This window comes from Culicoides brevitarsis, chromosome 2, assembly GCF_036172545.1.
Source record: "Culicoides brevitarsis isolate CSIRO-B50_1 chromosome 2, AGI_CSIRO_Cbre_v1, whole genome shotgun sequence".
Taxonomy (NCBI): Eukaryota; Metazoa; Arthropoda; class Insecta; order Diptera; family Ceratopogonidae; genus Culicoides; species Culicoides brevitarsis.
In genome coordinates, this window is record NC_087086.1 from 20757849 (window position 1) to 20780750 (window position 22902).

The 22902-nt window shown below is 32.8% G+C and overlaps 5 protein-coding genes across 5 annotated transcripts; 2 read left to right on the top strand and 3 right to left on the bottom strand.

Annotated features, from left to right (window-relative positions):
- Nucleotides 1-4483: 4483 nt before the first annotated feature.
- Nucleotides 4484-6550, bottom strand: LOC134830149 (caspase-8). The gene is made up of 2 exons (XM_063843539.1): nucleotides 6413-6550; nucleotides 4484-6355 (listed from the first exon to the last, which is right to left on the bottom strand). Exons 1-2 carry the CDS (start codon nucleotides 6545-6547, stop codon nucleotides 4994-4996), a joined length of 1497 nt encoding a protein of 498 aa, XP_063699609.1. The 5' UTR covers nucleotides 6548-6550; the 3' UTR covers nucleotides 4484-4993.
- A 937-nt stretch (nucleotides 6551-7487) lies between these two features.
- LOC134831823 (phosphatidylinositol-3-phosphatase SAC1) lies at nucleotides 7488-9770 on the top strand. Its single transcript, XM_063845645.1, has 2 exons — nucleotides 7488-7652; nucleotides 7783-9770. The coding sequence occupies exons 1-2, from the start codon at nucleotides 7624-7626 to the stop codon at nucleotides 9554-9556; spliced, it is 1803 nt and encodes a 600-aa protein (XP_063701715.1). The 5' UTR covers nucleotides 7488-7623; the 3' UTR covers nucleotides 9557-9770.
- An 890-nt stretch (nucleotides 9771-10660) lies between these two features.
- Nucleotides 10661-13037, bottom strand: LOC134830196 (kelch-like protein diablo). The gene has a single exon (XM_063843599.1). The coding sequence runs from the start codon at nucleotides 12800-12802 to the stop codon at nucleotides 11036-11038; it is 1767 nt and encodes a 588-aa protein (XP_063699669.1). The 5' UTR covers nucleotides 12803-13037; the 3' UTR covers nucleotides 10661-11035.
- Nucleotides 13038-13363: 326 nt separating this feature from the next.
- Nucleotides 13364-15426, top strand: LOC134830021 (homer protein homolog 2). The gene is made up of 9 exons (XM_063843367.1): nucleotides 13364-13441; nucleotides 13770-13926; nucleotides 14014-14116; nucleotides 14172-14267; nucleotides 14329-14429; nucleotides 14494-14651; nucleotides 14715-14793; nucleotides 14888-15157; nucleotides 15219-15426. The coding sequence occupies exons 1-9, from the start codon at nucleotides 13416-13418 to the stop codon at nucleotides 15324-15326; spliced, it is 1098 nt and encodes a 365-aa protein (XP_063699437.1). The 5' UTR covers nucleotides 13364-13415; the 3' UTR covers nucleotides 15327-15426.
- A 3956-nt stretch (nucleotides 15427-19382) lies between these two features.
- LOC134831953 (uncharacterized) lies at nucleotides 19383-21947 on the bottom strand. Its single transcript, XM_063845800.1, has 5 exons — nucleotides 21682-21947; nucleotides 21491-21611; nucleotides 21262-21414; nucleotides 20755-20931; nucleotides 19383-19546 (listed from the first exon to the last, which is right to left on the bottom strand). The coding sequence occupies exons 1-5, from the start codon at nucleotides 21880-21882 to the stop codon at nucleotides 19383-19385; spliced, it is 816 nt and encodes a 271-aa protein (XP_063701870.1). The 5' UTR covers nucleotides 21883-21947.
- Between the last annotated feature and the right edge of the window lie 955 nt (nucleotides 21948-22902).

Sequence of the window (22902 nt, forward strand, 5' to 3'; positions counted from 1 at the left end):
GAGACTAACAAAAAAATAATTCCATTAATTTTTTGTTTGTTATTTATACAGCTCCAACACCTGTTGTTGCCATCGTCGCGAAGCTGTCGTCATCACCATAATAATAAACAGCAATAATCAACGTCCTTTTTCATCAAAATTAGAAAATTTAATTTATTTTTTTCTTTCTTTTCTTCTGTCAAATTTTCAACGAAATCAAATTCGGGTGTAAAAAAATAATAAAAAAAAAATTGTTGAGCAAAATGAAAAGTCGATCTTTTTATCAACAGCTAAGCTCGGTCGCAAGCACAACATTAAATGAACAAGAAAAAAGAGAGTTGTGATAATACCATTTAATTTAAGAGTTAACAAGGTCAAGCTCATTTATCTTATCGTGATATCATATTGTTATTTATTTTGCTTTATTTGAGCTTCATCATGATGTTTTTCATGAAGAAATGAAGTGAAATTCCTTGGAAATTCGTCTGTTTGACAAATCGTCATAAAAATCGTTATTTTTCAACAATAGATGCAATAAAATGAACAATAAACTGAATTTCGCTCGAAGCTTTTTCATGAAAAGGAAACCAGAAACACGCTCTCGTCACTTCGTTTCATACGGAAAACGCTTGTTTATTATTTACAACTCTATTGCTTTATTCATTTGTAGAAAAATAAATAAATATCATTTGTATGGCACGAGGAAATAGCGCAAAAAAACATCGAAATGAAGAAAAATATCCGAGATTTAACAAGAATAACAACGCCTAAATGATATTGATGATTTTTGGCATCTATGAGCACGTAATTTATAAAAAATCTGTGTCTCTCAAGCCAAATTATGTTCGAGAAACGCGCGAAAAATTTCAAAATTTTAGTTACAAAATTTTTAAAGTTTTTTTTTTTCAACATTTCTCAACTTTTCTTTAATTTTTAAATTTTTTATTAAAATTGAATAACCAAAATTACGAAAAAGGTCAAATGAAGGTGATATTCTGACTTTCAACATTTTAAAATTTTGAAATTTTTCAAGATTTTCCGATTTTCCATGAATTTTCCGAAAAATTTTCATCATCATGTTTCGCGAAAAAAATTTTGAAATTTTTCAAGATTTTCTGAAATTTTCATGTTACTCGCGAGACTCCCCTGAACATTTTAAAATTTTGAAATTTTTCTAGATTTTCCGATTTTCCATGAATTTTCCGAGTTTTCCCGAAAATTTTCATCATTTTTCACTTTCCATGTTACTCGCGAGACTCCCCTGAACATTTTAAAATTTTGAAATTTTTCAAGATTTTCCGATTTTCCATGAATTTTCCGAGTTTTCCCGAAAATTTTCATCAATTTTCACTTTCCATGTTACTCGCGAGACTCCCCTGAACATTTTAAAATTTTGAAATTTTTCAAGATTTTCCGATTTTCCATGAATTTTCCGAGTTTTCCCGAAAATTTTCATCAATTTTCACTTTTCATGTTACTCGCGAGACTCCCCTGAACATTTTAAAATTTTAAAATTTTTCAAGATTTTCCATGAATTTTCCGAAAAGTTTTCCAAACATTTTCCAACGGATGAAAAATTTCCAACGGATAATTTTTTTAAATATGTTATATCATTTTTTTTTCATTGAATGCGGTAAAAAAATCATGATGGAAGCGATGAGTGATCTTGAATGCACCCATTCTGACTTTCCAAAAAATAAAAAAAAACTGAAAATTTATCGAGTTTTTCCAAATTTTTAAATCCAATTTTAAAAATGTGCGAATTGTTCAAAAAACATTTTTCATTTTTTTTAAGTTATAAAAGTTATATCATTTCCATAATAAATCAACTTTAAAAGCATAAAAAAATATAAAAAATGATAATTTTTTGAGATCTTATTATTTATTTTTTTTATCAAATATTTTATGTCTCTGTAATTTTAAACAAATCAAAAAAAAAATAATAAAAAAAAACTTGTTTTTTACTGCAAAAAAAATCATGAATGCCAGATGTATTCAAAAAACAAAGAAAATAATTATTTTTATCAAACACGAGTTTCGGAAACTTTTATAGTATCTCGTGGATATTTTTGGTTGCAAAACATGGATTTTAATAGTGTATAAAAGTTCTGGTAAAATGGGCAAATAATTTTTTTGCACCTTCATACCCACGATTTTGCGTTCGACCGTTAGTTAACTTTGACTACAATTAAGGTTAATGCACAGCCATTTGATATTTATGGATATTTCACATGCAAAGCAACAGTCGCAACAGTTACCTTCCCACACAGAAATCCCTTTTATAATTTTAAAATAAATAAAATACACCCGACCACATTTTCTAACCAAATCCAATGAAATTTCATTCACATCCTCAACACGGCACATTCTGTTTAATAAAATACCAACAATCGTATTTTCTCATAAAACCTCAATTCTGCTCTTTAGTTAAATGTAAATTCATCATGTGGATTAGAATTAAGAGCAATGTGTATAATTTAGAAACAAATTCATGGAAATCCATAATTTGATTTTCTAAAGTTTGACTCGATTGCAAAAGTTGAACTCCATGCCTCACTAGAAATTAATTATTATGATTATTATTGAATGTTTAATGGTTTGCGGAGGTGTCTTGCGGATGAAAAATGATTTAATTGAAAACATTGCTTTTATTCAAATTATTAATTAAATTTTTCAAAAGCGGAAATGAAAACAATTTATTTAAAAATCGGGGATAAATTGAGAGATAAATTACACGATGCTACTTTTTTATGTGTTGATGGCACATTTTAGAGAAAATTAGGGTTGTATTTTTGTTTTATGGTGAAACGGAAACAGAAAGAAATTACAACGCGTCATTTTTCTTGGAAACGACGTAAAATACTTACCATGTTCCTTCCTACAAGGATCAGATATTAAATTTTAACATTCACACTGATGTTGACATATGCATGTGTGTGTGCTTTCCTCTTTTTATTACGCAAACAATATAATGATGATAATAATTGCCAAGCTGTAATATGCATGTGAACATAAAAATCCCGAGCGAAAATTGAATGAACACACGCGTGACTGTCTCAAAATGTATGAATATTAATACAGTTGGAGACAGAATTGTCACAATAAACAATTCAACAACTCGCGACTCACACAAATCGATAGCTATTTTTTTGTGTGCCTTGTTTTGTTTGTTTTTTTATTTTATTTATTCACGAGGAAATTGATACATTATTAAAAAGTTTTCACTGTTTTTGTCGCTACGAGTCGTTTTTTAACAGCAGATTAATTTTTCATTTAATCCGTGCGCCACGATGAAAATATACGGGCTTAAAATCTGTGTGCAACGAAACGCGAAATATGAGGCAATATTGATGTCTTGAACGTTCCTAAAATATCCGGGATTTTTTCTCCCTCATTCGTTTCTTTTTTCGCTAATGATTTTCTGATATTCTTGTTTTATTCACGTCACTCTCTCGTTAATTTGTTATGCCTTCGTGGGCTTCGTCGTGACTGTGATAAATGATTTTTCACATGAAATTACACGAAAATATGTTTTTCATTTGATATTTTGATTCAATTTTGCTGTTGTATTGTATTTTGCCACGGACAACGCACTCTCGACTTGTTTCTCGCTCGCAAACAAGAGATAAACTACCAAGGAAGAATGAAAACACACGAAGGATATGTATCACTTGTAAAAAGGATATGAAGAGAAATAATTGAGAGACACTTTTCCCATTGCACTCTCTCACCACCAAATTTTCTCTCCTTCTCTCTCACTTTTCCATCACTTGAAGTTAGTTTTCCAATCCATTCATGTCCGTTTTTACTCTTCTTTTTTGTTTTTAAAGTTCTTTTTTTTGTAGATTTTTTATTTAATTTTCTTTTATTTCTCAAAAATTCCCCTATCTCTCATCCATTAAATATTAAATACTCAGAAAAATCTCCTTACACAAGAAACTAGCAATTATTTTTGAGTGGTCCAAAGGACAAGCCAACAGGTGCATGCCAAACGTACAATAAACCTGATCTGAATAATTAAAAACATACGTCATGTAACACACAAAAAACAGTTGCAAAACATTCACAAAGAACATCCATCTATAAATATTTAAAATGTTGCAGTAATGAGCTCCAATCTTTGACGTCAATATCCTTGACATTTTAAATCCTTGTAAGAAAATGAAGTTAGAAATACATTTTATAGATAGAATTCGTTTTTATTATTTATTCATAAATTTGTATAAAAATATATAATCTGGTAAAAATTTTATATGTTAAGGACACTTTTACATGAGGGTGATACAATAATCAAATACATATTTTTCTTTTTTTTAATGTTAAATCTTTTAATTTGTAGGAAAGAATACGAAGTATCGATTATAAAAAGTTTTAAAAAAATAAGTTTTAGTAAACTTTTGACAAATTTTTCACAAAAAATAAAGTTTTCTGTTTAAATTTGTTCAAAAGTCCTTATTTTCAAGCTTTTCGAATTCTTTGTAAAAAATATTTAATTTTATGATTAAATATTTAATTTTATGATTTTAAAATTTTTCCTAAAATTCAAAATTAGGCAAGTAAAAAAAATGTTTTTCATATCCTCCCTTCTAGAATAAAATAAAATTATTCAAATTTATAGAAACTCCAAAGTTTTTGACAAAATTTCATACAAAAAGTTTATAAAAAATTGTACCTAATTTAAAATTTTTCAAATTTTTTGAAGTTTTATAAAAGGTTTGAATGTTTTTCGTTATGAAATTGTTTTAAAACAATAGAGTTAATTTTTATATTTAATGTAAAAGTTTAATATTTAATATAAAAGCTCTTTTGAATTACTTAAAAAGTTAATTATAATCATTTTTTTAATTTACAATTTCGTTAATAATGTACAAAAAATTTGCAAAATTTTAAAAAACATTTTTAAAAACTTTTTACTGCTCAATATTCTATATCCTTTCTACCTATCCTTATAAACTAATTTTTAAAAAGTTTAAGGACACTTTTTCTGTAAAATGACTCGAATGTAAACAAACTTCTATTGCTGAACTCCTTCGCATATCTTCTTAGGAAGATACATTTTTTTCAAAAGTCTTACACTGAACTCTGGCAACATGCACAATTCCTCTTCGTCGGCTAAATGTCGTTTTTGTGCGACTTTATTATTAACATTTGTTAGCAAATCCAAAATATGCTCTTCATCACCCCGCTCTTCAATTGACTTGCAGACTTCTTGAATGTACCACGTTCCCCGTTTTCTATCTCGTATCGAGACGAAACCCTCAATCGTCGACATCGCTGTCAGCAAGTCGGCATATTTTGGCGCCGATACCGGTGCTTGATGCGACGCATCATCAGTCTCCAAATCACTGCGAGTTCGCTCCGAGGTGATTGTCACATTTTTCTTTCGTCCTTGGCATGCTTGGATGATGAGAACTTTGGGTTTGTTCAAGAGTTGCTGCGTCGACAAAATTTCCTGAATTGTCGTGATATTGACTGGAATGTAATCCGATCCAAAAACGACCCCTTTGTTGCCGTGACTCAAAATGCAAACCACCAAACTGTCGTAAATGGTACTCGCCTGTACGATGTCATGGAGAGCCTTTTGCAGCTGAATATGCGTCAAATTATCTCGTCGAACAATTTTGTAACCACGTACGGAAAATGCACGTTCAAGAGCGACACAATCGGCATCTGTTCCATTTCTGTCACTCAAACATTCTTCGATTTCCACACCTGGTGGAATTTGAGCGGGATCTGGTTTCGTAAAAGTTTTTTGATTGATTATCAGCACATAGCCGCATTTTTCTCGACGAATTTTGTAGCAATCTGAACTGTTATGGCTCGATAATGCACTTTTCTTTTCGACACTAATGACTTTTGTCCTAAAGGACTCTAGCGGCTCTAGAGCGTCATGTAATTCGCACTGCTTCAAAAACTCATACAACACATCAACTTTTACCGATTCATGGACCTCGATGATTTTTCTTCTGATCCAGTCAAGTAAATGCAATTCGATGTAATTGTGATCACTAAAATTCGTTGTGCCCTTGTCGGCCATGTATTGGATCAACATTTCCGTGTCTTTGATTAACAAACGTTCAGCCATCAAAAAGAGCGATTTGACAACTTGGTTAATGGACAAAGCCACGCCACATCTATAAGGCATGTATACTTCTTCGAGTAGTTTCATGTGCAGATTTAATTTTTCCGTGATGTGATAGGATTGTGTGATGCACAAACTTTCGACAAGGGGCTCTTGCCAGGTGTCCCTTCCTTTTGCCCATTGATAAATGAATGTGGATTCGCTCAAAGGATTCCGCAAAATGTATAAAATATGTTGAATGGCAGCATTTACAAGCTCTTGATCACTTCCGTAAAGGAGAAAAATTACTCCAATCTGAAAAATATTTTTTTTTTATCTTATCTTAAAGAGTTTTGTAAAGTTATTTTTTACCTTTTCACCAATTGACAAGTCTTTTTCCAAGTCGATTAGATCGTCTAGCTCGATCTTCTGAATGTTTTGTTGATTTTGAAGCACAGAAGACACGTATGTAGAGTCTTCCGGGACCAAAGCAGCATCAGATTCCATCGTTGAAATTATGGAATAACAAAAACATTGCAAGTGTAGGCCAACCAGATGTCCAAAGTTTTCGAAAATGGTTGAGGTTGCCAGAAAATAATAAAAAAGTTCAATAATTTTGATTCAAAATGTTTGATTTTTTTCAATGGCCTACTTAGACTTAATTCTAACAAAATAACCTTTTATAACTAATAATAATTTTATTTTTTACTGAATTAATAAGTTTTATTATTTGAAATTTAAAAAACAATCTTTTTCAAAAGATTGATCTTTTCAAAAGTTTAAAACGTTGCAGCTACAAGAATTCTTTCGGACAAAGAGGAAAAAGTATCTTGGTCAAGTGTAAGATGATATCGCAAGAAGAACATAGCAGTAGTTGTGTCGGAAATAAAAAGAGGAGGTTTAGAAAATTAAAGGTACCTTTGGAGCACATTTTGATGGAAAATAATGGCCAACATTAAAGAACAAAAATAAACGTGAAGAATGTTTAGTCATTATGATAAATATATGATATATGATCAGGAATGGTCGAAAGACTTCACGGAATGCAGGATAGACATCATTAATTCAATGACATCATTTAAAAAATGACAAAGTATTTGGAATGAAAGACATTATGGAACTTTAGAAAAACCTCACGATAAATTTGACAACAGTTATTTGAAAGACTATTTTAAAATATTTTTTTATTGACATTATTGTCAACATTTAAAAAAAAACTTAAAAGAACATTTTTGGAAAAACTTTCTTCAAAGAAAAATTTAAAAATGTGTAGTTCAGAAAGTTCTGCAGAACATTTTCTTTGAATCAGCTTAAAAAATGCTTTTACAAAAAAACATCGTTAATCGCTCTTTGCTTTACATTTTCGAAACAATTTTCCATTACAATGGCCCTCATTTGCCAATTAAAACACGCAACTACTACACCCCTGTCAATGTGTCAAGTTGTCTGTCGGACAAAAGTGTTGATCAATAAGTTAGAAATTAGAAAATACGAGATTTAATCAAGTAAAAAGCCTAATCTGTGATTATTTGTCTTGAAAACTGTTTCTTTGTCGTACTTGTCCTTAATTTAACTCGTAAGCAATGGCGTTCATCCATGACGACATGAATTTGTAAGTATTTATCTCGACTGACTCGATATTGATGATGTGTTCTTGAATTTTTCTCATTGCATTTTAATTGATGCTAAACAGGGTCGATAATTAAATTAATCTGATTGTTTTTTCTTTCTTCGTTCTTTAGTTATACAACGCCCGACAAATTCTACGTGGAGCCGAATGGAAAGTCCGAGGTGCTCGTTATCGATCGGATATCACATGATGTGTCCTTGATGCAGGGAAAGACAGCAATGCAAATTGTGCCGCCAGGCACGAGTCAGACATTGCGAAAAGTTTGTGGAATTTTAGGCGTGATTCGTGTAACGGGCGGCCAATATTTGGTTGTTGCGACGCATCGTGTCTTCGTCGGCTACGTAAATCAAGAGGTGGTATGGCGTTTGGCTGGTTTCGATCTCGTTGCGTACCACAACTCCCTGACACACTTGAATGAGGCACAAAAAGCGCAAAATGACACGTACTTGGATATGGTGCGCCACGTCTTAGACACTCCCAGTTTTTACTTTTCCTACACATACGACCTGTCACACACACAACAACGTTTGCATGCGAACTCGACATCGAAGGAGTTTAAGGAACTGGGACTTGCCGAAAGAGCTGACGAGCGATTCGTGTTCAACCGACATCTGCTAAAGAGTTTTTTGCGGAGCGAATTACGACAATATTGCTTGCCGCTCATTCTGGGCTTTGTCAGTATTCATCAGGTGAATGTTAATGGACACTATTTTAGTTGGATTTTAATTTCGCGACGTTCCATTGAAAGAGCTGGCCCTAGACTTTTTTCGCGTGGCATTGACAACGAAGGACACGTCTCGAATTACGTGGAGACCGAGCAAATTGTTGAATATGACGGAGATCGAGTGTCGTTTGTACAAACGCGTGGTAGCATTCCCTTGTTTTGGCGTCAAGACCCCAACTTGAAATACAAACCAAAGCCGAAAATTGACTATTCGAAGGATCATCAGACGGCATGTCAGCGACATTTTAACCAGCAAGTGTCCCTTTATGGCAAACAAGTGCTTGTCAACTTGATTGATCATCGTGGCAGCGAAGAAGCTCTCGAAAAAGCATATCGGTCTATTGTGGCAGAGACCACGAATGAGCAGAATGTGCGATATGAGGCATTTGACTTTCACACCGAGTGTCGTAAGATGCGTTGGGATCGTTTGAACATTCTTATCGATCGTCTGGCGCACGAGCAAGACCAATTTGGCGTTTTTCACATTCGCAAAGACTCTGTCGTTCTGTCATCGCAAACTGGCGTCTTTCGAACCAATTGCATCGATTGCTTGGATCGAACAAATGTCGTACAAAGCATGCTCGCAAGACGTTCCCTGCAAAATACCTTGACGAAACTGGGCATTCTCGTGATGGGACAACGAATCGAGAATACTTTTACGTTTGAGAACCTTTTCCGCAACGTGTGGGCGGACAATGCTGACTTAATTTCCACGCAATATTCCGGCACGGGAGCTTTAAAGACGGATTTCACTCGCACAGGGAAGCGAACGATTTTGGGTGCCTTGCGAGACGGTTTGAACTCCATGACGCGCTACTACAAAAATAATTTTATCGATGGTTTTCGGCAAGATAGTTTTGATCTCTTTTTGGGACACTATGTAGTTGGTGAAGGAGAAGGTTTGACGACGCCATCGCCTCTTGTCTCGCAGAAAGGCTGGAAATACGGAACTTTCCCAGCAGTTTTGCTCGTTGCTGTTGCCATGTTCTTTGCTTCGTCTGTCTTGCCACACGAATATAACACGGAAAATTTGCTCTTTCTTCTCTTCTGGGGCTCGATGGTTGGTGTCACGGGATATGGAATTATCAAAAATGGCATTGAATTTGTTGACTGGCCGAAATTGGTCCCACCACCTAAGGAAACCGGTCCAAAAAACTTGTAGGGCAAAAACCAAAAGAGCTTCAGCAATATTACTTTGATATTGTGTGATGACATGGAAGTGGGTCAAATTACGGAAACTTAGAAGATATTTTGGTTTTGCTAAACAAAATTATTACAAAAAATTAAACACTTTGAGAGATCCTGATTTTCTTTTCGCTTAAATTAAATTTATGTAAAAAGTTCATGAAAACTATAAATAAACAAAAAATAATATTACATAGTTAAAAGAACAAATTTTGTTTCATTTAATAGAAAAAATTCAAAATAAGGCGACTGAATTTATTTTATTTTTTAAAAAATATGTTAGGCTCCAAATGAAAATCAAAAATAAAGTCCAAAATTTTTTAAAATAAAATGGGGGGGGGGCAAAATAAAAAAAAAAATTGAAATACTTATTTTCATACAAAATGACAAAATTTTAGCAATTTTTGATCGTTGATCAACTTTTTTGTTGTTTTTTAAATTATCTTCTTTGAAACTTTCAAATTAAAAATTGATTAAAGATCATTTTAAGTTTAAAATTTAAAAATTAAAATTTCTTAAAAAATATCTGTCAAAAATATTTGAAAAAAAAAAATTCAGTGATTTTATGAAAAAATTTTTTAGAGAAGAAAATTCAAGTTAAAAAATGATTTTCAAAAAAAAAATTAAAATAATTGAAAATTTTTTATAAATTTTTTTGAAAATGTCTTGAAAATTATGAAAATACAACAAAAAACGATCAATTTTGATGAAATTTTTAACTTTTTTTTATTTTGCCCCATTGGATTTTTGACTTTTAAAATGGGGCATCGGACTTTATTTTTGATTTTCGTTTGGAGCGGCCTTAACAATGAAATTCAGGAGAAGAAATTAAAATTGTTTTTTTTATTACACTTTTAAAAGTTTTTAATTAAAAAACCAAAAGTTGTTAAAAACATTAAAGCAATTCCCTAAAAAAATATGAATCGAATTTTTGAAAAATCAATTTTGACCGATTTTATTTTTATTTTATTATTTTTTTATAAAAAATTAATGTGACGAAAAATCAAAAATATTACCCAATTTAAATGGTCGCTTTAGATAAAATAAAAAAAAAAAAAAATTTTTATTTTTATAATTCAGTGCAGATTATTTTATTCATTAAATTCTAACTTTAAATTTACACAAATCTTATAATAATAAATAAATATAATAGCTATGCATGTATTTATGTTTTGTAAATTATTTCAAAAGCACTTTTTAACGTAAATTCGAGAGAACAAATTGCAAAAAGGGGACAAGGAAGATGTTTCATGGGGGGGAATGCTCTCGTTTATTCAATAAAAAAGGGGTTTTTAAACTAGACTTTTTTTGTAATATTTTTTCATCAATATTAACGAACGATAATATTATCTCTTTTTTTTTCAGCATTAATAATAATAATCCTTTATATATGTATCAGTTATCATTTTTTTTTTCGTTAAAATCTAATAAAAATCCGAAAGATTCTTATGTAACCTTAAACTACGGAATCCTTGCGGATCCACATGTAATTTTCCGTTTGTGGGGCTCGCATAACGCCGACACCTCCGCCCAAACGACGATAATTCATGCAACCACATAAGCGCCATTGATTAGTTTCGGGGTCGTAGACTTCGATAGTTTTCAAGTAGGCAGTGCCATCGAAGCCACCCACAGCGTACAACTGGCCATTGACGACGGCGAGACCAACACCCGAACGTCGACTTGTCATCGCCACAATTGGACTCCAGGAATTTGTGTGCGGATTGTAACGTTCAGCGGACGACAATTCCATGCAATCGTCGCGCCCACCCACGGCATAGATGAAATTATTGTAAACCGCACATCCGAGATGTTTTCGTCGCGTGCTCATGGGTGAAACGGCAACCCATTTGTTTTGGCGTGGATCGTATCGTTCGACGGTATTGAGGGGGCTTTGTCCATCGGAACCACCAATGGCGTACAAAAAGCCACCGAGCACAGCTACTGCGACTCCAAGACGGCGAGTTGTCATGGGCGCCACTTTTGACCATTTGTTCTCCTTCGGATCGTATCGTTCGACATGGTTGAGACATTGAACGCCGTCTTGTCCGCCTACGGCATAAAGGAAGCCATCTAAAACTGCGACACCGACGGAAGTGCGGCAACTACTTGTGGGTGCTACATCGCAGGACCACTGATTCGTTTGTGGATCGTAACGTTCGATGCTGTTCAAGTAACTTTGGCCATCGTGACCGCCAACAGCGTACAAAAGTTCATTGAGAACTGCGACACCGACGCCACAACGACGTTTTGACATGGGAGCAACCATTTTCCAGTCGGCTGTTTGTGGATCGAATCTTTCGACGGAAGCGATAGCATCGCCGCTGCACCATCCCCCGACAGCAAATAAGACTTCGCCACGTCTTGTGGGTTTGCGGGGACGTGTACGAGGTCCCTGCATCAATGGACGCTCTTGGGGCAGCAACAAGTAATTTTTGGCCTCGTCAACGAGATCACGACAAGCCTCGTCAGAGCGCACCAGTAAATCACTTCCGACAGTTCCCACAAGGAACTTGGGGCTGAGTAACGGCATACGGACATGTTGCAACACTTGCGCCAGGTATTGTCGTCTCTCGGACACGTTGAATTTGAGCCAAGCCATGACTGCGTTGAAAACTTGCTCCTCGGAACGGACATTCAGCTCGTCGCTGCAAATGATGTCGACCAATTGACTGACGGGCAACAAAAGGAATTCCTCGCTTTCCATGACTTCTTGGAAATTTTGCTGCGTAAATTTGTCCGCAATTCGCAAAAGTTCGCGACACGAATGCGTATCGGCGAAAGCTCGAATGCCCAAACAATTTGTGGGATCTAGTTGTCGTTTGAGGAACTCACAGCAAATTTCCTGGATTTCCGCCAACTGCAATAAGCAAGCAGCTGGCAACAATGTCTGCACATTCGATTCCTCGACAACGATATGCGAGGTGTAGCAAAAGTCAATGAGCAATTCCATCGCATTTTCGTCGATGTCGCGAATTGTGACCTCCGTTTGGCGCGATTCCTCGAGTTCGCCCGTGAACATTGCCCGAAAATAGGGGCTGCAGGCGGATAGGATTACGCGATGTGCGAAAATTTTGCGACCACCAACATTGAGGACGACGTCGCATAGCTCACGATGACGTCGCAACACATTCAGCTCCGCCAGCGTAACACGCGGATGCTTCTCCGACGTGTGACTCAAGCGGGCGGGCGATGGAGGTCGTTCCAGAAACGATGGATCCATTCTATTACTAGCTGCAAATCGGAGGCCTTGAGAGGCCCAACTCCACACAGTATCTATCTTTGATGTGATTTTTCTGCCACTCCTTCACGAAATTTCTACCTCACTCTGCGTCTAATGCAAGGCACGGCCATCGTTCGACATTTTTAAACACATTTTCAGCTCTTAGCACTCTAAAATTTGGCTGATTTCACAAAAAAATAATTTTTTTTCGCACAATGATTTCAAAATATGAAATTTTGTCCCAGTACACAACTGTGTTTTAACCAAATTTGCACTGGGTCAATACAAGCCCAATGCGATTTTTTATTAAATTTCAAATACGACATGGGTCCAATTATGCACTGGGAAAATAAGGCGCCGCTTAAAATTTCGGGACGAATAAAAATGATAACAAAATTTACCTTTTCACTAATTCAATTTTATCACTTTCATTCGTCTCGTGACAGATACAAGTCCCAGTGCAAAAGTGTAAAATTTCTGCAAAATTGTGCCTTGGGTCAGTCATGAATTTCCAATTGTGCGCTGGGTCGTCTGACATTGATGTCGAATTAGCAAGTGCGATTTTTATTAATTAATGAAAAAGTACTTGAGTGCAATAAATCGTTAAATTTGGATGACTTTTGATAGAAAAACGATGGGGTAAGGCTCTCAATCTGTGCGTTACAGCATTCGCCACATCGGGCACTACGAGACCGGACCATAAAAGGCCTGCTGCGTGCAAAAACCCACACAAAACTCTCAAGCTTTTGTACCGCCCTAAAATAAAGTATTTTGGTGTGAGTGGAAAAAATTCGCATTCGAGAGTATTTTTAATTGAAATAACCTTCGATCGATAAATTTCACGAGTTCGCGAGTTGCGGGACATGTGGCGAGGCGTAATTGCCCAAATTACTTGCAGCTTTTCATAGAGAAAAATACTAATTTTTCCTCAATTTTCATGTACGATTGTGCGTCATGTGCCATACAGGGAGCAACCAATTTTTACGTGCCAAGCTCATGTTTTTCACATTGATCCCAAAACGAAGAGGACATGGATAACGGCGAGCACGAAAGCCATTTCAGTGAGTTTCTTCTACGATTCGTCCAGAAATTTGTACCGAATTATCAGTGTCGAGGGGAGCAAGGTAAGCGAATCGATTTTTTTTGTCGCAATCCATCTCGTTGTTTGTTCACGATTCTAATTTTAAATTAAATTAACCTCGGAAATGTAGGCCGTAATAAATTCAACAATCACCCCAAACATGACTTTTACACAAACATCACAAAAGTTTGGACAGTGGAGTGACGTTCGTGCCAATACAGTTTATGGCTTAGGTAACTTTGTTTATGCATAAAATAACAAATTATTTAACGCTTTATTTTTTCGTAGGATTTGCATCAGAGGCCGAATTAGGAAAATTTATTGAAAAGTTCCAGGAGGTCAAAGAAGCAACCAAAAATGCTCTAGCTAAAGGACCACCGAGTGGTAAGTTTTGCGAAATTCATTTTAAAAAATACAATTTTTACATAAATTTCTTTTGTTTTAGCAATCACACCCGTGACATCAGCCAATGCTTCGCCAGTTACAGGAAGGTCATCTGTATCGCAAAATGACTACGACAGTTCAACTGTTGAACCACCACCAAATGTGAGTTAAAATTTTAGATATTTTTTTTAGAAAATTAAAAATTTTATTTTTTTTTTTTTTTTAGATGAAACAACTCGAAAGCCCATCCCACACAAGCACCATTAGCAACGTGTTAAAAAGTGGCGAGCACGGGTCCCTATCCGCCAATTCATCAACAGACATGTCGTCCGCCGACCAACTCAAGTACGAAAATGAAAGGCTCAAACTAGCATTAGCTCAAAGGTAAATTTTTGCATATTTATTTTTTATTAAAAGTTTTTCAATGGAATTTATCATCATTTTTAGCTCCGCTAACGCGAAAAAGTGGGAAATCGAGTTAGCAACGTTAAAAAGTAATAATATGAGATTGACGAGTGCGTTACAGGTGAGTTTTTCTTTAGAGTAATTTTTTCGGGGGTTGAATCCATTGAGAAAATTATTGGATTTATTACTAATCAACATGAAAATAATTATAATAGGAGTCAACAGCCAATGTAGATGAATGGAAACGTCAACTGCAGCTGTATAAAGAAGAAAATCAAAGACTAAAATTACGTTATCAGGAGCTTGAAAATGCAAAAACCGGTGGAACTGGAGTCGTACCCGATGGCATTGTGTCCGAAGAGTTGAGAAGGGAAATCGGTTTGCTAAAGAACCGAATTGAGGATCTTGAGAAAGAACTAATGGCACAAGAAAAAGAACTGCAGGCAGCTAACAAAAGTTTAAAGGATAAAAATAACGATCCGGTGGTGAGTGATTTGCAAATTTTTCGGAAAAACAGCATAAAACTATAAACTCTTTGTCTTTTAGATGAAACAATTGTCGAATTTAGTGTCTCAATTTTCGATGCATGTCGGTGAACTGAATAATGTACAAAAAGAAATGGACAAAATCATGCAACAACAAAGAAACACTTGAGACGTCAAAGGAAACACGAACAGCGGCGGCGGTGTTGGTGGCAGCAGCAGCAGTAACAATAACAATAACATAATTAACATTCACGCAACAGCAGCATACACTGGTTGTGACAACAAACTCAAATCCGCCATCAAAGGAAGCAGTCAAAATAATGGGAACAAACGACAACAATCACCGCAACACAAGCCGCCGCCACCAGTTACATCTACCGCTACGATATTAGTGTCAAAAACTAAAACAAAAACAGGATTGCCTTTGATGCTGAAAAAGTAGCGAATTTAGTTGTAATGGCAACGAACGAATCGAAATTTGGTGTTTGAACACGCAACTCTATCGTTTTTATTATAAATGAACCTTTTATATAAACCAACAACACACACACTAGCAAATGAAAACATTGTTGTAGAGACAGGACGACAGCCATATAATTCTAAACGGAGTGAAACTTTTTTTTCCCCTTTTTACATCACAAACACTTTTCAACGTAGATAGAATTTTTGGAAAACTGGTGACCGGGGTAAGTATTAAAAAAATAAATAAATAAAATATTTTGTCAAACAAAAAAAGGTAGTAAAAAGCTACAACGCACAAACGGTCACTCCAGTTCAAAATTTAGTAAGCAAAATTGAAAGAAACGTCTTTTACCCCAAAAAAAGTTTTCCCCAAATCGAACTGCAAAATTGCAGACAAAATAAATATTAAAGTAATTGTCTTCTACCAAAAACTAAATGATAAATTTTAAAAATTTACCAAAACTGAAAAATAAGATTATATTATCAAAGAATCTCGAGTTTGAAACAAAACAACCACCAAGCACAATTCCAATATAAGAGAATTTTTAATTAGAAAAGGAGTTCTATCCTTAATATTTTTTTAGTAAGATAATCTTCATAAGGTGATTAAAAAGCAAAAAAAAAATATAACGACATCAATTAAATTCGATTTTAATAAAAAAAAAACATAAATTACGGACGATCTTCCAAATTAATTTTCGTTGATTTTATTCAAATAAAAAAAATAATTTAGCATTTCTAATTGGCATTTAACAATAATTAGGTACGTTTAAATACTCATTTTTATCATCGAAAACTCATTTTTAAGATGAATTAAAAATTAAATTTAATAAAAAGAAAATTCAAAAACAATCAAATTCATGTTGCAAATAGTAAAACACAAAGATTACTCTCCGATTTCTTAACTAGACTTAACAACCTCTAATGATAATTATTATTCTATTAAGTAATAAAAAAAATAAACTTAAAAATAATTAGAATGCTTAGCTACCACCTGAGTGTATAAGGTATGATATAAAATTAAAACAAAATATATATTACAAGAATTAAGAAATAAAAAATAATTTATTTCATATGTTATTTGTTATACATATATTATAAAATAAAATGAAAATAGTCGTCAGCAAAATATTAAACCTCATAAACATATTATTAATTATAAAAATAATGATAATAAATAAAAAAAAAGTTAGAAAAAGGAAATAATCAACAAGAAAAAATGAAGGAAAATATAAATTTGCAAATAAATACCTATATAAGTGAGAAATAAAATTGATTATCAAAATCATAATTGCTTCTTGATTTTTTTTTTTAATTTTGGGTAAGTAAAACAATTGTTACATCATATATTTAGATTTTATTTATTTTAATTCATTAATCTTAAATGTTAGCTTAAAGAAGTATTTAAAAATTGTTTATTAAAGTCTTAAAATGAACAGCATTCACAGGCTTAAATGTTAAATTTTATGTGTGTCTTATTTTTCTTTGTGTCTTTTATTTAATATATTTTTTTTTAATTTAATATTTAATAATACAGCTTGTAAGTTTTATTTTTTGCTATAATTTATAAGCATTGTAACTCCTACAGTTTTATTTAACTTTAATAAGATGCAAAAGTTGAGTATATAAAAAGTTTTATAGAAAATCCTCGTTCGTTTTCTCTTTCTCATATAACATTTAATTTTGTTGTGCATTACAATATTCATATATAATATATAAAAGAAACTAAATTTGTGTTTGTCACTTAATATAAATTTTAATTTTTCTACACATCAAACATCTTGAAAAAAAATTGAATATTTTTGTTGATATATATAATTGGTCGGAGATAAATTATTTCGCAATATACATACATTTATTGTTGATGATGATAATAAGTAACAAATAGATGACAATCTTATTTACATCAATAACATTCATTTTTTTCATTAACGAATATAATTTTTACTAAAACTTTTTTTTATTTGTTCTATAATTAATTATTTACGACAAAATTTATTTGATGAATTCATAAATCGAGCTTTTTCCATTTAAACATTTTCTTTTTCGATATAATTTAATATTATGTTTAAGCATAAAGGCAAGTTATTCATATAAAATACTTTTATGAAAGATTTGATATTTTTCCTTATTTTTTCCAAATCAAAAAATGACCTGGGTGAAGTTTTCTCCGATTTTCAACTTAGTTTTTTTCATATAAATTTGTGTATGCAATGGAGCTCAAATAGAGTTGTTTCAAAGCCTTTTTAAGTCATTTAAAAGGCACATGTCACAAATCGGAGAATATAAATCAAATATCGGCGTTGATTCATAACTTATTTATTTATTTTATAATATGCTGGAAGGTTCTGCTGAACTTATAGAGAAGCAACAAATATTCTTAAAAATATTGGAATCTCAAAGCTTTATACAGAATGATCAAGCAGAAAATTTCTTGAATCTTTAAATGATACGGGCAATGATTTGTTACTTGATTGGTAACAAATAGTTTACGTGAAACTGAAAATTGTAAAAATTCTAGTCCGCGTAGGAAAATATGTGCGGGAAATAAAAAAATCGATAAGTGAAAAAGTTGATGCAGTTCATTCATTTTACAACCCTTGAAATTGGATCAAAAAGAAATGTCTCAAAAATTATTACCATCCGTTACTGACAATCCGCTAGATTTGTTATAAGAACAATATGATAAAAACGCAAAATCTACATATATGAATGAAAAAACTGTAGGAAAGGCATTATTATTGAAAGTAAAATGGAAATTAAAGATTTGCGGATTATGATTCAATGATCCTACAAACAAATTTTTAAATTTGACTTCAGCCCTTACAAATTTATATTACCATATTAATAATTTATATGACACTCAGTACAAGATGATGGTTATAATTTTGGTTTTTATGAATAACTAAGACTTTTAAACACTATTGAAGATACACTGAATTTGCCACATATGCCTTATTAAGGTTTCAAATGTCTTAAGAATGCTTAAAAGCTACTTTATGAGATCTATTTACTTTGCATACACAAATTTTTGAAAAAGTCTTAAGTAAAAAAACGGAGAAAACATCACCCTGGTAAAAAAAAAAAGATATAAAATATTTAAATCAACTATAGATGCTTGATGAAAGCTCTATCCTCTCAATAAATATAGTTTGTAAAGCAGCGCGGCAGTGGATTACCCTAAAAAATCAACTAACTGGAAACCTTTTGTGATTTTCATTTTAAATATTTTAGTAATAGTAATTAAAAGAGCAGAGAGGATAACTTTAATATTCGTTAATATCCATCAATTTTTTCCACAATATTTCTTAATTGATCGTTATCTGACTTGATCACATTCACAACATTCATGCTTGCTGCTTTATGGATATTTTATTAATAAAAATTTTACGTTTATATGACGAATGATATTTTTTATGAGATTTGTGCAAACTAGTTTTCCGTTTATTTTGTGTTATTATTAGTTTTCCTATTTTCAAACCCTTTTATTCTATTTTATTATAGGTATTTTTAATTTAACTTTGTAATAAAAATTTGGAAAAAATTTTTAAATGCATTGAATAATATTTTGTTTATTATGAGTTTTTTTTAAATGAATTTTTCGACATTTTATTGATTATCTCTGCTTTTGTTAATATTTTACTTTTCATTTAATATTATTTTATTTTTTAATACAAGTCATGTTTTCCAAGAGCAAGCAGTCCTAGCATTTTCATTTATTTATCTCGGAAATTTTATTTTTTAAAAAAATATCATTAAGAGTTTATATGTGAGTTACGTGAACGGAGTGTCCATTCGGTGGAAGCAGCATCCGTTTATCATTATCTGAGGTCATTGGTGATTGAAGATGACTCTGGAGCTCATCGTTGTAGACAACTTCCTCTTCTAAAATTTTTTCAAGCAACATTTCTCCGGATGCGCCATATTCTGAAAAGTTTATTAAAAATGCCATGAAAGTTTGAAGGCGAAGCAAAATTGTTCAAATGCATGCGAATTAAAAAGAAAAAAAGACGAAACATTTTGACGACTGAATAAATAAAAATATATAAAGTTGTTGCATTAAAATAATAATAAAATAGAAAAAAAAACAAATAGTTATAAAAAGTGTGCTTTGCTTGATATAAAATTGATAGCGATTTTAATTGTAAGCTGATGATGGGTAACTTTTTACAGAATTTAATCGTCAAAAGAGGATTATGAGTGCAACTATGTGAAAAGCGGTCGGAAAAGCATCAGGTAAGTTTAGAATAGTATCCACAACATCAATAGATTTTTGAAACATTTTTTTTTAAAACCTTTCAATGTCATGCGAGAGAAAGCCTTCTAAGACAAATCTCTCACTTGCTATTGAATTCACAAAAAAAAAAGAATAAAACAAATGAAAAGATGATTTTTGTAGGAAGCCTGGAGGAAAAAACCAGACAGTACTAGAGGCGAATGTTAGGCCAATATAGCGTTTCTTTGTTGATGTTTAGGTTTGTTGTTTACGTACATTATAGGGCAACTATATGACTGTTATGCTTTTTATAATATGGTGCACCAGCAGTTATATATCCTACAAAAAAATGTTAATTTTTTGTTGTTTATAAAAAATTATAAATAAAACATTTTTCGGAACAAGTATAAGGAAAAAAATGAATAATGGTGAAAAATTTCGTTAAAAAGTAGTGTAAGAAAAAAATGTAATAGAAAAAACGTGTGTTAGTTGAAACAAAAGCGAAATGAAGCAAAACAATGTAATAATATGAATAGGTAGTTTATTATCGGTTTGTGTTTCACCCTTACGACCTTTTGAACCAACCAATTACTTTTGTATTTCAAAAAACTCCACCAATTACTCAACAACATTGAATAGTAATTATCGAACTGATAAAAGAAAACCATTATACTCTACAAAATGTCATTTATCATTAAAAAAAAAGCGGTTAATGCTACTGTTTTTGCCAACGTAATAAGAAAAAGAAAGGATGAAAGAAAAAAAGCGTTCATAAAAACTCTCGTTATTTCATACGAACAACGAAACAATTTGATAGAGCAGTAGAGAAAGTAGTGTTCAATAATATAATTATAAGTATAGATAGAAGTGGTTTGACACAATTGATTGAAATGTGAAGAATGCGAAATAAATCACGTACCTCCAGGTGTGCTTGGCGTCACCATTTCGCTAGTGGTTGGCGTTATATTGTAATTACTTTGAGATAAATTTTCGCTAGATCGATTAGCGCTGCTGCCTCCCCTTTCGGTCTCCTTTGCCTTCCGATAATGACGCGTTTGTAGTCCACCTGTCTCGACATCACGTTCCAATCGATGTCCTAAAACGAGGTTTTTGTAAAAATAATTATAGTTGTCGTTCGGAAAACAATGGTATCACATTTAGATAATTACTTAAACGTTTAAACCACGTGGTTTTATCATATTTATATTTTGGATATAAAAACTTGTTTAAAAAATTTCCGGAAAAGTGACATGATTTAACGTGACCTAAGAATTTTTGAAACCAGATTTTTTTAAATTAATTTTTTAAACCTAAAAAATTCAAACCACGTGACCTCAATAATTAATAAACTACGTAAACTTGAACTTTTTCTTCGAAATTAGGTAAAGGCGTAAAGGTAATGATGAACAAAAATGTCAGTTTTTACCTGAGCGACTGCGTGTCAACTGTCTCGCTACATAGCTTTCCAAGTCTTCCTCTTCTTTTTTACTTATTATGCCATTTAATACAATTAAGAATATTCCTAAGCCCATGGCGAACAAACCGGTACACACAAGCTCGTTCCACCAAGAGTCTTTCTCTGTAATTGACGGCAAAAAAAAGTTTTGTTATTTATTACTGGATATAAAAGTGATTATGAACAACAAAGGACTTACGGAAGATACTCCATGCAGAGACTGCCGTCGCATCGTCAGGAATGAGTCCAGCTCCCACAAGAAATACACCAAAAACTAAAAACACCACGCCTATGTGAAGCATTCCTATTGAAGTAACTACCTGTATTTCGGTAAATGGAGAAATATGAGTTAAGGGTTTTGACAAAGGAGAAACTTTTTCCGGTCGGTACCTTTGTGTCGGAATATGTGGGTTGGTGTTTTGCATGTTGCTGCCGATATTTTCGCCTGGTTGAACTTCTGGGCGAGTGTAAGGTGTCCCCACTTTCGGAACTTTGTATGCTGTATCGGCGCTCCCTCGATTTCTTGGCATCTTCTTTGCGTCGTCGTTGTCGTTTAATGGCCAGTGCCGAGTGAATACCCATCGAATGCATCTTTACCTTGTTTGTGATATATTTTCGTGTGTGTTTTTTTCAGTGCTACGTGTTCTCCCAGGAATCACTCGTTTCTGCAACAAAGAAAAAAGCAGGGTTTAAAAAACTTCATTTTACTTTGGTTTTTCAATTTTACTTTCAGTAAGAGTAAAAAAAAAATTAAATTTATTTTTTTTTCCTTTGTCATTTACCTAATATGAAATTATTAGAACTATTTATTTTTGGACTTTTTTTTTCAAAAAATTTATACTAGAATATTGTATGCAAAAAAACATTTAACTTTTATTTAAACTTTTTTTGAAAGTTTTTTTAATAATAAAAAGTTTCAATTTTTTTGAAACTAGATTTAAAAAAAATTAAATCAAAAGAAATTTTAATTAATCAAAAAATATTTGTCAACCCTGATAAAAAAAAAGTTTTATAACAAATTATTCCATGTTTTATTGTCTCAGTCACACATAAACGGGATAATAAAGTTGCTCTATTTTATGGCCTCGCATGATCGTAACCTGATGAAGAAATTAGTCTGTGGGTCAATTCGTTCATTCAATTCACGCGCGCTTTATCGTCCGACACACACACTCTTTATCATCATCTCACATTCGTTCGTTATCTCCATCCAAATTATTATACATGTTTATTTTATGTTTTGTTATTGTAAAGCGTACTCGCCGCCGTTTTAATTGTTTTTTTTTGTTCATTGAGAGTACGAGAGAACGTCCGCTCGAACGCGCAGTTGATCTCCTCTTGTTTCATCGCAAACAATTTTATTGGAACGTTCCATTCAACTCAGACACGCACCCAAACATGTTGCTCGTACGACCCATAATTTCGGTAATTTGTATCCTGTCAACATTTGCATCCATCGAGTCGTGTATCAGTTATTCCATTTCCTCATCGCACGACGACCACAATGATGGAACTTTAATGCAAACGGAAGTTGTTCGAAATAATAATCAAAGTGGCGATAATAACCCCTTGAGTTCCATCGTTAATGGCGGTATGTATCCTCGTTTGTTT